The sequence below is a fragment of the Parasteatoda tepidariorum genome, chromosome 2 (assembly GCF_982258835.1).
Source record: "Parasteatoda tepidariorum strain Cologne lab strain chromosome 2, Ptep-v5.0, whole genome shotgun sequence".
In the NCBI taxonomy this organism is placed as follows: Eukaryota; Metazoa; Arthropoda; class Arachnida; order Araneae; family Theridiidae; genus Parasteatoda; species Parasteatoda tepidariorum.
In genome coordinates this window covers 119,556,007-119,574,470 of record NC_141756.1, presented here as the reverse complement: position 1 = coordinate 119,574,470, position 18,464 = coordinate 119,556,007, and the positions used below count along the sequence as shown (strand labels likewise).

The window sequence follows — 18,464 nt, the reverse complement described above, 5'->3', positions numbered from 1 at the left end:
ATTTTCCAACATTAATTTATCTTTTGCTCAGTATTTGGGCATTAATATTATAGATAGCCTGTGAGGTTAAACACGTGGTATTATCACGAGTAATAATAGATACCATGTGAGGTTAACAGTCATTTTTGAGCTCTATTGCCAAGGAAAATAAAAAGTCACAGTGCCTTACAAATGTTGAGACGAAGCTATAACTTGATATTATACATACCATCATATCTTAAAGACGGAAAAATCTTAAATACCTTAAAAGTTATACTGTTTTTTAAAAAAAAAATCGCTAATTTTGAGATTTTGAAATTTTCCTCCTACATTAAAATTTTCAAAACCAATGAATGATATCTAATTTTTTTCAAATTTTTATATGCCCATGCAATGCATCGACGGAGCGATTTTTTAAATATTGAAAAATGAGATAATAAACGCTTTTAATTTTGACAAAACTTCATAATGACATTTTACGCTATTTTCAAAGTCAGCACAAAGGTAGATTAAACTTGATCTAACAGTCATGAATAGCTAATAAAAATATTATATTATTCGCAAAAATACGTTATTTCAATGGACGACAGAGCCTTTGAAAAGCAGCTTTAACGTCTAAATCATCTAATCCATTCAAGTTAGTAGTACTTATAAGTGACACAGCTACCCATCTTATCAAAATAAAACGACTCAAGACTTACAATTTTAGAAGCGCTATCAGTTTTCGCACGTTTTCCAATTACTTTAATAATGATTTGCACACAAATTCTTTAACAAAACATAGGTTAGTTTTAGAATTAATTAAAGTTAAGTAGGAAGCACTATAAACACGCGAAGCTAATTATTTTTATCAGCCTAAAACATTTGGTCCCTCTTGCATTATTAAAATAAACAATAATTAGTCACATTTTAGAGAAGGTGTAGGGGTTGCTTGAGAATTATGTAATCTATAGTGTTACTATCGTTGTTGATGAGGTAACTATTCTTGCTAGAGTAAGTTTTCATTTTTAAATTAAGCCTTTTTTTTCAATTTTATTTAAATTAATTTCACTTTAATTCTGTGAACGACAACTGTAGTATGTGCTTCATAACGATAACATTCTCCAAAATGGCAGACAATCTGAAAACATCAAACTAAAACGGAAGAAGAAATAAATGCAGCATTCAGCTTTTATAACTCATTTTTTATTCATCTCACACAGTTTTAAAATTAATACCAATGTTCGCGAACAGATGGCGCTGCAGCTAATAAACCTTTTTTCTGTTACATAAAAATAGTGTTGTCTATATTTCTCAGTTAGCAGCTTCAACTGTTGATGAAGTTAGTAACTAATTTTAAAACTTCTTGAGGATACTATAGCTTCTTAAATCGAACGAATAAAAACATGCAACTCCTTAACCTTTTTTTTTCAATTTTCGAACTAATTTTTAAAATGTTTATCAAGAAATACGAAAAAAAAGAGATACTATAAATTTCTTTTTTTGCATGCAATTAGTAAGTATTGAAGTTATGCATTGAAGTTACAAAGTAAATATATTCATCCTAGAAATTATAATCTCTATTTGCTTGAGTAGAGTTTGGTACAGACGGGTTATAGGGACCATGAAGATAAGTTCACCAACAAATAAGAGCAATGCCAGATCCTAGTTAACGCCAAAATCACACTAGCGATAATGCACATAGGTGTATCAAATACAACGATCATTAACGACAGCAAAACATCAAAAATGATTATATCGCGATCATTATTAATAATTCTATTTGTTGAATACGATAATATCACATGACGTATCAAAAAGATAATATCGTGAATACCATACACAACGATAATTAGTGTACACGATATTTTTGTCGATTATAATATAAATTGCTAAAATAACACGAGATATTGTGAAATATCTATATTTTTAACAATATATCATGATATTAAAATTCGTATATATCGGTTAGGGACTAATGTTCGTGTTATAATCAACATAGTCAATAGTGACACGAGTCGTGTTATAGTCAATAATGACAACAAGACATCAAAAACAATTATATCGCCATCATTGTTAATAACTGTAATTATTGAATACGATAATATCACGGTCATTATCAGTACCCTGACGTATCAAAAAGATAGTATCGCGAATATCATACACAGCGATAATTATTGTATACGATATTTTTGTCAGTTATAATATAAATTAATTAAATTGTTAAAATAACACTACGTATTGTTAAATATCTATATTTTTAACAATATATTGTGATGTTAATATTCGTATACATAGGCTAGACGGACTAATGTTATAGTCAGCATGTGGTCCCTATTAACCTTATGAGTTCTATTTATGTCTATTGTCGGTCTAATTATGAATGTTTTTCCACCTTTGGGTTTCTCCCTAGCTGATACCTCCCTTGATCAAGAACCCAACTATGAAACTCTCGCCAAGTACCTCATGTCCACAAGAAAGTAAGTTTCAATTCATTCTTTTTTTTACGTTGCATTTTTTATTCATTTATATGCATATATTTATATTTTATTTGCTTAGTTCTTTATTCATCATGCTTTTTTTTCTAGTAAAGGTATCTATATAAATAAAGCAAAATGGTTTTAGGCATGCGTGTATGTATGTGCCTGTGTCTTATAAAATTCCGCAATTTTGAACCGATCCTCATCAAATTTGGTGTACTTACTTTCAAAGTCATGGCGACCCTAATTATCTATTTTAAAACTCTCTTTGACCACTGCTTCCCCCTCTACATCCCAAAGAAAGGGTTTTTCACAGGATTTGATGGCACAGGATGGATTTGAACACTCGCCTCGGGTTCGAATCAAAGTGATGCCTAGTCGATACGAACTCATACCGACAACGGCGCTGACGTAAAATATCCTCAGGGGGTAGACGGATCATGAGTTACAGTCCTCTTGCCGTCAAGGTAAACCTGGGAGATTTCGTAGTTTTCCTCTCCATGAAACATAAATGAGGGATAATTCCATTAAAAAAGCCCTCCCCAATTCTCAGAATTTCTCCAAAAGTACCTTTGTCTTCTGGATTGGGTTCAAAAATCAAGGCTACACAGTTAAACATTGGATCAGCTGTTAAGGACGGTTATAAAATCAAGATAAAAGTAAAATTAATATTTTATTATAGGCGAGATTAGCTAGCTTGTATCTTATATCAATAAAAAAAAACAACTTTTAAAGCAATTTTTTCTTATTTATTTTTGATAACGTTAGTTTATCATAAGTAAAATCAACACAGATAATTTATCGACGTATAATGATGACGTAACCGAGTTCGTATTTTAAAAGATATATGAAACCAGAGATTTCTTATAGTCATACTTTCAAAGCAAGTTTCTATTAAACTGAAATAATGAGAACTCAATCATACTAAAATAAAATTGAAGTTATCTATTAAGCATTGAAAAAATTGCGAATATCACAAATTGAATAATACTCTAAGTATAGTTAGTTATCTTTCTTTTTGTGAGTTGAGTATCGAATTCATATAGTTAAATCTAATAATATGATGCTACACTGGAATATATATATATATATAAAAAAAAGATTGATGTGTATTAAATATCGTTAATACGTAGTATGGCTACTTATCTATTATATATCTAGTATATTAGGCTACTTATCTATTTCGGAGATCGGTAAAAGAGACTTTTACCAAGGAAATTGTATTATATTGGTATAATTGGATCTCATTACAACAGTATATCTACAACAGCAATATCAGTATTATTTAATACTGCATTCAATTCACTGACCTTAATTATAATTTAGCGATTTTTAACGGACATCGAAATAAGTTCCGATATTTGCTCGCCAATTCTGTCTATAAAAATATTAGTGCCATTACTAACTATTTTTTGAGGATTATGATTTATTAATTTTGGTATTTGGTAAAAATTGAACTGAAAAAAGTTTTGTTTTTAGAAGTTTAAATAATGTAGAAAAGTTTCTTATTCGCATATGCGAACTGTGAAAAAGTGCCATATGTTGTTGTTGAAGCATATGATGCTGAACTCATTTTGGTAATACGAACAAATTGAAATTTAAAAAAAAGTTTTTTTTTTCTTTCTAAAAGGCCTAATTAATGGAGAAAAGGTACTTATCCGTTTAGGAGAACCATAAAAAAATCGTCATATTATGATTGACGCAAATTAATTAAGAAAATAGATACTACAGGCATTATGCAAACTGAAGTAGAAATAAAAAAGTGGATTATAGTTTAAATGCTTTAGAAGGGTAAATAACACAAAAACAAACTTTCCTCGTTTCAATTTTCCCTTCATAATGTTTAATGTCATATTTATAAATAAGAAAAGATCAAGAGGTAGTTTTTTTGTTTTTAATCATTAAAAAAGGTGTATAGTCACACAAAAAAATGGTGTATAGTCACCATAATTAAAAATTTTCTTAAGCACAAGTTTTTTTTCCAACTAGTTTTATATGTTTTTTAAACTTTTCAATATACAAAAGATCAAAAGGATGTTTTTCTTTGGTCATTAAAAAACATATAACGTGTCTTTCATTTTCCATTCAAGATATTTTTGTTGTAGGTGAAATAACATTTTTCCATCAAAACAAAAATGACCCTCTAATTTTTTTATATTGGAAAATATGACATCCTACTAAGAAACTTCGACTTCAAAAACAAGAATTGGACGACAAGATTTTTTTTAATTGCGACAAGAAGTGTGCTATAAGAAAGAATTATTTTGATTTAAAACACCATTTTATATTTTTTCATTTATTTGCTAATGGACGAAACAAAAAACACGTTTTAATAATTGTATTTAATTACTCAAGCTCAATAGTACAACTAGCTATCGTTGGCATCAGACAATATCCAAGCAAAACCGAAATTAATAGAGGTATTTTATTAACGTAGCTCTAGAACTTTACAATAGGGAATGGGCGACGGTCTGAGAAACATCCCTAAGGATGATCCGAAGACATGCCATCACAATAATTTCTCTGCAGAGGGGAGACATCTTCTGCAGAGGGGACCAATTCATGAGTGGAGTGAATGCATGTGATCTTGGTGTAAGCATTCTTCATTATTGGCGTTTAGATTTAAGCACACCCCTTTAAAGTTTATATGAACTCTGTATTTATAGTTAACTTGAAATAAAGTATTCATTCCCACTCTATTTTGGAATTTTTTGCACCAAATTCGGAGCGGAGTGACACCACAGTTTTTAACAGGGTAGCTAGGATTTTTGAGGTGCATAAATAGTGTCTATGCCATATAAATAACATACAGATATCTACGGTTATCATAGGTTTATGGTGTCTTGCCATATAAATCTTTAGGATTACCATAGGCCTATGGTATCTTGCCATACAAAGTTCTATGGTAACCATGGGTTGCCATAAATTACCATAGATTTCTGTACGGCAAATTTCCCTTAGGGAAATTCAAAATATTATTTTATAATTTGTGTTTTAATGAAATAATGGTTTAAACCTACTTATAAAGATTTTTTTTACTATTCGTCTTTCTCAAGTGGAAGAACAGATAGCAATATGTTTGCGAAGGATATCACAAAGATGTCAAGTATACAGTCACGTTTATGGTGGGAATCGAACTTGCTACCTTCACGCTTCCTTCACTGTTACTCTAATGTTATTTGAGCTTCTCAGCACATGCGCGAAAATTTACACACTATTTGAAAAATTCCCAAGGGACAGAAATATGTTTTGGGCTATGGGTAGCATAGTAAAAACGCTCAGCAAAATCTCTCTACTATAACGACAAATTTATCACAAAATTTGCCTTTACATCTGAGATCAAAATAAGAAAATAATACACTGGTGTGCAAAACTTAAACAACAAGTGGTTTTTCGGCCACAGCTCTCCAACAAAGTATAAGATAGCCATGAAATTGCAGTATAATATGCACGTAATTCAGTAGAAAGATTATTTGTATGCAAATTTTAGAAATGAAGCGTCGTAGGTGATGTAAGTGTACGTAAACCTTGTGGGTCAGCGCGCGCAGGTCAAAGCTGTGATAAAAGGATGAAGAGCACCATAGTTAAAGACATTCGCTGCAAGTGATTTGTTTTGTGAAACATGTCTTCAAGAAATCATTTAGACGACTTTACTCGAGGAAGAATGATTGGGAAGCTTGAGGAGAGGCGTAGTGTAACCAGTGTCGTCGAAGAGTTCGGGATCAACAAAAGTGTTGTTTCTCGTGCTTGGAATGCCTTTAAAACTACTGGTACAGCTGTTCGGAAGGCTGGCGGTGGCTGTCCAAGGAAAACAACACCAAGAGATGACCGTTACATTGTCCTCCAGGCGAAAAGAAACCATTTTTAGTCAGCGAGCGCCATATCTCAGCAACTGTGCACAGCCACAGGACGACAAGTATCAAGATTTACAGGGGCCAGACGCCTCCACAAAGGTGGCTTATTTGCTAGACGTCCTGAACGCTGCATATCTTTAAAAGTTAGCCATCGGCAGCTTCGTTTAGAATGGTGCAAAGAACACGAAACCTGAACACCTCATCAATGGAGTCGCGTCCTCTTCACAGATGAGAGTCGTTTTAGTGCTACAAGCGATTCTCAACGTCAGTTGATCTGGAGAGAGGTTGGAGCTCGATTTCATCCCAATAACATCGCCGAAAGAGATCGTTACGGTGGTCCTGGAGTTCTCGTCTGGGGTGGCATTACGTTGAACGGGCGGACTGAGCTTCAGATCTCCGATCGAGGTTCTGTAACTGGAGACCGCTACTGCAATGAGGTGATCCTACCACATGTGCGTCTGTTCCGAGGGGCCATTGGACCAGACTTCATTTTTATGGATGACAATGTCCGGCCACACCGTACTGCTAATGTTCAAGAGCTACTGGAAAGTGAAGATATCGCACGAATGGATTAGCCAGCCTACTCTCCATATCTAAATCCCATAGAGCATGTGTGGGATGCATTAGGGAAATGTCTTGCGACTCGACAGTATCCTCCTGGTAACACACCTCAGCAGAAAGATGCGTTAAAGGAGGAATGGAGACGTTTACCCCAAGAACTCCTGGATAATCTGGTGCTTAGTATGGAGAGACGATGCCGAACAACAATTACAGTAAGGGAGGGGGGGGGGGCATATCCCATACTAGGGAACATCTGCCAGTTGTACTTACGCTTCTTCAGGCAATCATGTGTAACGCCACTATATGTCAAATAAAGTCTTTTTTTGTTCCATACCCTACTTTAAGCTTTATATTCATTTTTGCGCCATTATTCTTTCACCATCATTTAAGTACAAAATAATGTGCATCATATTCAAATTTCATGTCAATCGGATGATTTCTTGTACAGTTATGACAAAAAACGCACTTGTTGCTTAAGTTTTGCCCACCAGTGTACATAGATTATCGGAAAAAATGTTCATTCAAAATAATAGATACCTAATGTCAATTCTCATATCTATAATAATCAAAAAGGTAAAGTATGTAAATTTTGAAACTATTTCAGGAGACCAGAAATCTGAACAGCAGGTGCAGAAGCCCCTAAACCTAAAAAAAATTGCTCAAAATTTCAATTAATCCGTGCTAGCCGTGGTGAGGTGAACAGGGTTTGAATTCAAGGGATGACTGGTCTATACGAATTCCACAACCGGCTCTCAACGATAACAATGTAGACGTAAAATATAATTAGTGATAGACTGGTCATGAGTTAGATACCTCTTGTCGTCAGGATAACCGTTTGAGGTTTTCGTGATTTTCCTCTTCATGTAACGTAAATGCGTGATAGTTCTATCAAAAAGCCCTCAACGAAGGCAAATTTCTCCCAATACTTGATACAGGAACTCCCTTGTCTTCCTGATTGGGTTCAAAATTACAAGGCTACGGAGTTGAACATTAGTGGTCGTAAACCCAATAGACGGCTGTTCAACGTCGGTTATAAAATAAAATTAATCCGTACGAGAGGAAAGTGGGAAAAAAATGAATTATGCGTTCTACCACTATACTATGTTGCAAATTAAAATACAGATTATTCTCCTCTTTCGATTATTGAAATGATAAAATTTATTGGTAGATTGAAGCTCGATTTTGACAAAAATGATTTGTCCAGATTTTTAAAAAAGAAAAATTCTTGATTTTTTCTTTTTTGATCCAATACAAAGCCTGTGCAAGATCATCAATAAATCTGAGCTTTAACATCAAGTTACTTATCATCTATTTTGCATCATCAATTCAATTTAGCCCAAAACAGCCAATATGCTTACTATGTTTACTTATGGATTATTCGTACACAGTTAAACACCTAAAGTTTTAATCTCCTAAGACCCGAACTTTAACCCTTGGACGCAAATGGGACTACAGTACACCTTTTATATATTTTTTCCTGTGCTCTAATTAAAAGTAAAAATATATTTCGGTGTTTTTTAATTGTGGAAAAAATTCCAATATTTACAAAAACAATTCTGTTAGATTACTGGAATTATATTTGTATAAAAAAAGTAGTTTTTTTTTCATTCATATTCTAAAACTCATCAATAATTGATTTTATAAATTAAATAAATTTCAATGATTGAATAACTGCTTCTTTAAGATCTGATTAATTGTAAATAAGTTCAAATTTGAAAAGTTTGAAAGTAAGTCTGGTTTGGAAGATTTTTCCATTAATGCAGCAATGTAATTAACGGTTGTTTAATGCTGTATTTCATAACCAGAAATTATTAAAATACTAAAAATAATATTTTTCACTTATATTGAACTAAATTAATACAAAATAAAGAAAAAGAGTATGAAAAATAGGTTTAATAAAAATTTTATGCCAAAGTGTTACATAATGGCATAAAATACGATTTTTACTTAGAAATAAAAAGAGAAAAACTCAGAAATGCAACAAAATATTTTGAAACAAAATTCAAATGGTTAAACAATTTTTGCTATGGTGGGATTTATTTTATAGTGCATTTTTTCACTTTCTGATCATGAAAGAAAATCCACTGGAAACAAATAATAAGATACTAGGAGGCTCCGTCGCCTGCTCGCTGACGCTCGCCAATCCCCGAGAATTGCTACGCAATTCTATGTGGTTCACGCCGTGAACCATGGCTCGCTGCGCTCGCTCGCCAATGAACACAATGTTCTAGCACAAAGACATAATATATTATCATCAAAGACATAGTATTTTATCATCAAAGACATAGTATTGTACTTATGTAGATGAATTCTACCAATGTTCTTATTGGCTTTTAAAAAAGTATATTAGCTATTTAGATTGTACATGGTGAAAAAATCAAAACATTAGCTAAATAAGAAACATATTAGCAAAATAAATTATCAAATATTGCTTCACTAATATTCTGCATTTTAAAGCGTGAAAATTCAATGCATAAATAAACGCGAAATATAAAAAAATTCAAACGTTTTTTAGACGTTTAGGTAGCTCCCAGTAGAAAAATATCAATTCAACAGCGGCCTTTCAAAGCATTCTCACTTCAATTAATTAATTAATTCCTAATTGGGTATAATATGAAAAAAACACAACTACTTCGATTTAGTAGGAACAACATATGACGCAATGCTAAACGAATGGAATTTAGTTGTTGTTTATTTAGTTATTGTTATTAGTAGTTGTTGTTATTTGTTTTAGTTGTTGTTGTTTATTTAGTTGCATTTAGTTTCAATAACTTTTCTTTATAATGCAATAAAATCTGGCGAGCAGCTATTTAAACAATCGAACACTTCGTTTGTTTATTTGTGGCTTGAAGTTAGGCTCGCAGAAAATGCCGTTCATGGGTTAAATTTAGTAGGAACAACACAACCTGTGACGTAGGCTATATTATACCCAATTGAGTTTAAATTAAATATTGTCATGTTTTTAGTGCATGAATCTGAATTGAACAACCTGATAATGCTCACTCTGGTTATTGTTATCTGGTTGCTCACTACGTGCTCTTGCGCGCCGAATCCAATCAATTAAGAATGAAAACTGTTGCCAGCGCGAGAAAAGAAATATCATCGGTTTTATTGATTCATACATACATACATACGTACGTATTAGCGTTTTATATAATATAGATAGATTTTTATGCAATGAAACTGTCGCGTGAATCAAATTTCTTGTAATTTCTACTTGTAAATGAAAACTACGACGAACAGGGTTAAATCCAATTACATTTTTACATAGACATTATCTTTGTGAAGGCGTACGAAAAGAAAAAATATTAAAAAGCAATTTTTTAGTGATAAAACTGTATAAAATGTTGACCAATATATTGGACGCTGAACCTCAGCAGGACAAGCTAATTATTTTAAAATTTACAAGATCCATTTTTTCGATTCTTACTACTAGTTCACACTCTAGTGAATAACACTTGATGTTAATATGGTTTTTTTCAAATATTAATTCATTCATTAAATTTAATTAATTAATTATAGTTTGATATGAGAGAAAAAATTTTAATAATTTTATAAAAAATAACTGAAATGAAATTTTTTTTTTTTACTTAAGTAGAAATTGACTTTATTTTTTTTATATATATTACTTGTTTATAACTGATTCACCTGATTGATGTGGAAGATATAACAACTATTATTGTTTATTTATCTGACACTGTCACTCTTTATGTCACTCGATGTCGCTCTTTAACCATGTCTTTGCTATAAAAAAACATGTGTTCAATAAGGATTAATAATAATAGATAAAATTGATTTTAATAAGATACGTAATAATGTAGTTCAGAAGGATGAAACCTAAAAATAGATTTTAGAAATGGAAACTTAAAAATAGATTTGAATAGAATTTCGTAAGTCATTGAGCTTTCTTTTAAACTTTCATCCTAAACAAGATGTGTATTGCAAATAGTTGTAGAAAAGAGAAAACATTAGTCTAGCTTTTCGAGGTTACTTTAATTCTGGTTTATTTTCATTGGTGTGCTTTTTGATGTAAATGTATGGAACAAGCCTTTCTTATTCTAGCGATCCCAAGATTACACATTGCACAGATCATTCTGTGCGTGAAAAGTTCGATATTGGCGAGTGACTCCTTTCTTTGCTACATTTCTTAAGATCATTAGAAACTAGAAAAAAAGTTGCTTTTTTTTAACTTAGAGCCAAGATTTTAATCGTTTATGAGCCGTGGTGGCTCAGAGAATAAAGCTATCGCCTTCCAACAAGATGACCCGGGTTCGAATCCCAGCTGTAGCTGGTCGATTCAAATTCCTCATCCGGCTTACCCCGACCACAGTGTTGACGTGAAATATCCTCAGTGGTAGACGAATCATGGGTTAGGGTCTCCTTGACGTTAGGTTAACTTTGGGAGGTTCTTGTAGTTTTCCTCTCTATGTGAAGCAAATGCGGGCTAGTTCCATTAAAAAGTCCTTCATGAAGGTAAATTTCTCCCAATACTTGATCCCAGCCTTCCTTGTCTTCTGAATTAGGTTCAAAGTTGCAAGTCTACGGAGTTGAACATTAGTGAGCGAAAATTCAGAATGCTTTTCAACGATGGTTATAAAATCGTTGTTTATACAAACAACGATTTTATATACAACGAGTATGCTTGAAGCAACTGTTGTTGTTTTTTTTAATCAATAAATGTAGTAGATTAGATATCATTGCAGAATAATATATCATCTCTTTTTTGTGTTACTTTGGATTTTCAAACTGGTATGTTTCTAGAATAAAACAACATAATTCCCAATAATTCTATGCAATTAAATTTTTTTTTTGCTTCACAATAAATTATTTTATCGTAATTTCATCCGGAATTTCTTAGAGTGTAGCCATAAAACAGTTGTTTCTACAAAAATGGAAACTATTCACTTATATGTGAACTGAAAAGAATTGCGTATACTTACGTTTCTTACGTCCAAACAGCTCCATTAGGAATTTATTAAGATCTATTAGGGAACATAAATAAATTTAAATAGGGGTCTAAGCTCGTTGTTTGTTGCCACTCACTAACCCTAATGATTGCCCCACAACTGCTGTTTCTTCATTGTAAGAAATTCTTGATAAAATTACTGAAAATTCCTGGCTACATTTTACCTCAAAGGCTTTTACCCGTAGCTTTTACAATAATACTTCTTTAAAAGTGATTCAAAGATTTAACAGTAAATCTTACTGTATAAAAATTACGCTATTATAAATTTTTCGTTTGTAAAAATTTTACAGCAAAAATGGATTTTACGGTAAAAATACTAGCACACATTATATTAGTACTTTTTATTGCACGTTTATTCGGAATTTTTTACAGTGTTAACACAATACAGTTTTTTCTACATAAGTTAAAGCTATTTACTTATATATTTACTGAAAACAAGAGTGTTTGTTCACGATTTAAACTTCCATACCCTTATTTAAATACTTTCTATTAAGATCTATTAGTGAGCATAAATAATGTTGCTCAATTAATAATATTTTAATTTAATTTTTAATTTTAATAATTTCAATTTTTTTAATTAAAATTATTAAAAATTTATAATTCTAATTGGTTTTCTTTAAATAACATTTAAAATGCCATCTATTATAATAACACATTTGGTGAGTTAAATAAACCGTAATTTAAAATTTTCTCTTGCCAAACAGGCTGCCTTATTAAATAAAATTCGTGTATGCATCATGACATTGTGCATGTTTACATTGTGCATGTCTACATGACATTGTGCAAGTCTATCTAAATTATTTAATGAATCACTTTAACGGTAATTAGCATATTACTAAAATTTCTATAAAAAATACAAATTGTTAAGCAAGAATAAGTTTAGACACCGATTCAAGTAAGTTAATCTTAAATTTTAGCTCAATAAGGTAATTGTTAAAGAATTACGATGTAATAAGTCTTTCTTTTTTTCAAATTTTAGTTGAGAAAACAATCAAAATAAAATCTTAATAATATTAGAGTGGAATAAGAAAATATATATTGCAGGTAAATATTTTTAAATTGGGGATATAAAAATATTTTTCTAGGAAAACTATACCTTAAAATGACTTATTAATTTTTGTGCTGATAAACAACCAAAAAATATGGAAGTCAGTAAGGGGATACTGGATACTACCATGTGATTTTCCAGCTATTAAAAACGTCTACTAAACGGTCTTACTACAATATAAGACAACTTTAGTTTTATTATTTACACAAAAACATTATAATGAATTAAAAAAAGAGCTGAAGCCGGCGAAATGTTTTTATAAACAGGCTTTAAATAGCAAAAGTAAATTCATGATTGATTAAAGTTATACTTCAACGTTTTAGATAATAAAGGGTTGTACAAAGATAATGTATTTAGTGTTGTACGCAAAACAATCACCGATTGAGGTACAAAAGTATATGATATTTTATCTTTCCCATTTTCTCCAGAAATGTTATCAAAATCAATTGCATATGAAAAACATAACCCTTTTTCTAGTTCATTTTTAAACGGTACACAAAAAACTTGAACTCTCTGGAAAACTTTTATTTTTATGATCGGATTTTCCTGTACTGAGACTAAATATTAATAGTTAGTTCTAACCTGAAGTATTGCAGACTATTATTTAAATTTTTTAAATCAAACATAAAAACGTACTCAGTCTCTTTAAATTTAACACTTAGTTCCGATAAGTACCCAACAAAATCTCTGATTTACATGCATATACGTGCAGTGAGCAAGGATAAAGCATAACACTTAGCTCGGATATGTACCCAACTAAAGCTTTAATTTATATACATTTACGCGCAGAGCAAAAAGAAGTATCGATAAGTACCCAACGAAGCCTTTTTATTTAAATACATTTACGTGCAGCGCATACAGATAAAGTAAACACAGTGTCAAGATCAAAGGATCACAGATAAAGGAAACACTGGATCCACTGAAACTGAGTATTAGTGCATGAAAATTCAATCATTTGAACAAAAGTTAACCAGGGTGTTAGCTTGCCTTGGTTCCACCATTCTTGTTATATACAAATTTGACTGTTAACGTAAGAAGTTACGTTGCTGTCGTCGTTTGTTGTTGTTTCTAATGACACTTGCCAATACCAGGAAGCCTGTTTGGTGCAACTAAGCTAATTTAAGGCGACGTACGTTTCTGTACATTTAGTGGCGACATCGATGGCCAAGAATATGACTTCAGCCACTTTTTAATCATTGTGCATTTGTTTTAAAAAGTCGGGCAATTATATCAGAATTACCCTTTTCTTTTAAAGAGCTGAAGCTGCAAAAGGGTTAGGATTAAAGTAACGGTTCTATTGAACGGATTTACACAATAATTTTTATATATATATATATATATATATATATAATGTAGATCATAGGGCAAAGGTTCAGTTCAAAAAAAAAAGACTGGTGTGAAATTTTACCAATAGATAGCGGTACTACTACCACATACTGGGTGCTTCAGAATTTTTGCTAGAAACTCTAATGGGAGGTAGAGGAATCACAAAGATTCAGAATTTCATAGCAACCCATGGTCGGAAGCGTCATGAGAATGCAGCATGACGAGAAAAAAACCACCACCATCGCTAGCGATCACTCAAATACACCTGGGTTTTGTTAGATATTACAGCAGCACAGATGATTCTTGCAACCAAATACATTTCGGAATTCATTCATTCAACATTCCAGATTCATTTTCATTTCAGTGCACCTTAAAGAAGGAAATCAATGCAGCTTAAACCAGGAGTGCGTGGTGGCCAGGCAACTGGTCAACCCTACCCAATCCATCGGTGACCAAACAATTGATTCAAATGCTCACGAACACATCTGCCTTAACGGAGAGTTGCCCTATAATGTTGAAACCACATATGACTCCCGACATGTTATGGCAGAGTGTCAAATGAGTTTGGTAGCAGCTCTTGCAAAAAGATGAGATGATTTGAAGATGTTAGAGGTGACGGCAACAAATAAGACCCGATTAAAGTGGTTGCACGCAACACCAGCCCAAACATTCACTGAAACGCGATGTTAGGCAGCATGTAGTCTTACACCATCAGCATTCTCGCCAGCCCACAAATGCGCATTGCGGTGTTTGAATGCACTATCTCGGGTGAAATACGCCTCCCGTAAATTAAGAAAAGAGATGGTCGTAGGCTCTTAGGTCCGTTCAGTAGAACTGGACCCAAGAGTCTATGAGGACTGTCAGTTTAATTTAACTGTTGCGAACTTTAAACTACCTTGAATATGCTTCACCAATAAGGTTCTCGATCGCATCTTCGAATGCGATCTGTGTGAATGGTCCTTTGTGACATTCTCGTCTGCCAAATATAAATAGACGGCTGAAGTTATTATTGTAAGACGAAACTTGAATATATATTGCTTGCAGAAGAAAGTGGTAATGTAATGTGAAGCTAATCCTTTTCGAATTTGCAACAGAAACAGTATCCGATTTTTTTATCACCATAAATTAGGCCAACTTAATCGCGTCCCTGATTATTCCGAGTTAACTCGGGTATGTATATATTGCACATATTTATTATCCCGAGTAAACTCGGGCATAGCAGAATTCTTCAATACGTTTTGTTTTGCCACGTTTTTACTCGGCAGGAAGCGAAACAAAAAATAATGATAATCTGCTGTGATTGGAGGTTTTCCAATTTTTGTTTGGGAGTTATGCTGTTAGTGAGACTGTAGACGTGTTTTGTGCAATTGTATATACGATGGTTGATGAATTTACATAAAAAAAATGGCATTCGCGAGACAAAGTAAATTCGATGCAGGTGATCTTTCAGATTATGAAGGTGTGAACATATACAAAGACTAATATTTAACTTTTTTCATTTGCCCAAGATAATTTGGGATAATAAATGGATGGTAAATTAAATATTTTTTTTACGCGTAAAAAAATTAAAATTTCAACTTAGAACCTGTGGATTATGTTTGGTTTTAGTTCCTTGTATTTGCTAATGAAATAAAAAAATATGTTGCATTTTTTCCAAAAAAAATTGGCAAGAGAAGCGGTTAACCAATTTTGTTAAGTAATAATTTACTTATTGTTTAATTTTTGACAACCAGGCAAGTATTTTGAGCGACATAATAAAGTAGGCGTCAAAAAATTTATTAAAAAAACAAAACAATAAAATTAATAGTTTAAGGAAATGCTTAATAACGATTGATTATTTTTGTTATCCAACAGAAGGAGCTGCATTCGTCGAGGAGGAAGTTGCGACCACAGACCCAGTGACTGCTGCTACAGTTCTTCTTGCCGCTGTAATCTCTGGGGAACGAACTGTCGCTGCCAGAGAGTCGGCATATTCCAAAAGTGGGGTAAATAGACAACCCCCCCACATGCAATTCACAAATTCTAGTCATTCCCCCTTACCCCCACAGTTTATCTCAAACTGTTTTTGTTTTCTTGTTTCACATCCCCAATGAATGTCTCGACAAAATCTGATTCCAGAAATTCATACTCAATGTTTTGATCCCCAAATTGAACAACAACCCGCTTTCATCGGACATTTTCTTTTTTTTCAATTAAACTTAGATTTTTCAAAAATAATTACAAGACTACTGAAACATATTTGCAAAACCCGATCTATAAAAAAAAAATTCCTCTCACAATGTTTCAGAATGTCCTCTTTTGTTTAACAATTGTAACTTATATTTTTCTGCTTTGTATATATATAAAACAATCTTTTTCCACTGTTTGGACTATCCTATTTGTGAAAAGAATTCTACTTTAATAAAACGTATTCATTTATTTTTTAAGTCATTTCCTTGCAATAAATGATTGTTGTCTCTTATTAATCTCTTATTTCTTCGCAATAAAACACATCAAACAATAAACACTTATTACCACCTAAGGTGTAAAAATTAGTTATTCTACAGATTGTCTAGTTAATGTGCAGATACGAGGATTTGTTTTTTTAAATAAGGGCCGTTTTGTTGTGTACATGCGTCGCAGCGAGTGCCTGCGTCGTGTCCCGGCATTCCTTGGGAGCAACTGTGCCTGTAGGTCAGTGTTTCCCAAAGTGTGGTACGCGTACCCCCAGGGGTACGGGAACAGTTTAGCGGGGGTACGCTTTCTTATGCGAAATATCATGCAACATACGAAAATTTCAAAAAAAAGTTTTTAAAAGCAAAGCTAGCCATGGAAAATTACGATTACGTATTTTTCTATTGGCTATTTTTTGCAGAGTTAACACTTAATAATTAGTGGTGTCAACAGCCAGTTGTGATTTTTAACTTGCAATTTGCAACGTGCAATTTGTTTATAGTAAAAAATACATTTATTTTTTTATTAGTGGTAAACAGGGATACGAAAAATTTAGAAAGGGTACACAAAAGTCATAAGTTTGGGAAACACTGTTGTAGGTAAACTGTACGGTCAGGTCTGTGTCTTTACAATGTTCACATTTAACAAGTCTCTCGCCACACACGAGATGCAGTCAGTGATGACTTTTTAGTCGACGAAAAAAAACTGCCTGCTACATACTGGTAGATTTGTAAAGTTACGATTAGTGAAGTAGCAAAATTCTTTGCCAATGCTTACAGAGAATTTTGCTACTCTATGACAGTGACTTTCTCGGCAGCTCAGATCCCAGGTTTATTGGACTCTTTTGGTTGGAAAGTTTTGGTCCACCCCTCTCTACAGCCTAGACCACGAGCAAGTAATTTTTATTTTTTTCCGATATTTCAAACATCATTTTGAAAGCAATCACTACAACGATACGTGAAAACGGCCGCGACCTCTTTGTTAACGGAGCAAACGGCATGTTTGTATGAAGAAGGTATTCTAAATCTAGTTCATGATAAGTGTTTAAAAAAAAACTTTGCAACTAGGCTGCAAATAAAGAGAAACGTATGTATAGAATCTGAAAATAAATTTGCTTCTTGAAATTTTCTTTCGTTTGGTTTTTATTTTCAAACGCCTCTTACTTAAAAAACAACCCTCGTATATTCAGGGTGATCTGTTTAATTGCCAAAAATTGTTCCAGTTCCAAAATTATCTAGGTGAGTTGAATCGTTAAAGTGAAAGTAAAATCTTTGCTGGTACAACAGCAGAAGTTTCATGAACGTTTACATTACCATAATGTTATCCATTTATATAACGGACTATGAATTACTATAACAAACTAGAGACACATTAGTTCACATGTATAATCCACTCAAAAAAGTAACAAGCGACACAAAATCAATCACTTTAAAAATGAAATTTGAAAAATGAAATAGTTTATAAAAATATTATAATTAAGAAAATAGGCGTAATAGTAATTGTTCATTTTTCAATATCTAAAGAATCAATTGAAAACAATCAATGGACAAGTTGCTGGAAAATAACTTATGATCTCTAACAAAACGGATGTTGTTGATATGCAAATTACCCGGTTAAAATGCGGAAAACTCTCGATTCCGCACTTTAATGGAATAACTCAGTTATTCAGTAGATGAGATAGGTAATGTGTACTTTAATGGCTTTCAAGCTTTAGCGGTGACAGATACACACAATAATAATACCACGTCACAATGCGCATGTAATTACCCATAATAATGAAATTATTGTTGTTATATAGGGTGAATAAAATAAAAAAAAAGGCATAGGAAGAAAACCAT

At 32.5% G+C, this 18,464-nt stretch overlaps 1 protein-coding gene across 4 annotated transcripts in view; it reads left to right on the top strand.

Annotated features, from left to right (window-relative positions):
• Positions 1-16,654, top strand: part of LOC107453275 (xibalbin-1) — a 463,140-nt gene extending 446,486 nt beyond the window's left edge. For 2 of the 4 annotated variants that reach the window (XM_087158230.1, XM_087158229.1), the window contains exons 3-4: positions 2,362-2,438; positions 16,048-16,654. In XM_087158230.1, the coding sequence (XP_087014356.1) occupies positions 2,362-2,438; positions 16,048-16,186 (216 nt within the window). In that variant the 3' untranslated portion in view covers positions 16,187-16,654. The remainder of the gene's footprint in view (positions 1-2,361; positions 2,439-16,047) is intronic. The other 2 variants (XM_071178020.2, XM_021145724.4) reach the window with 1 other exon arrangement.
• Positions 16,655-18,464: the final 1,810 nt, after the last annotated feature.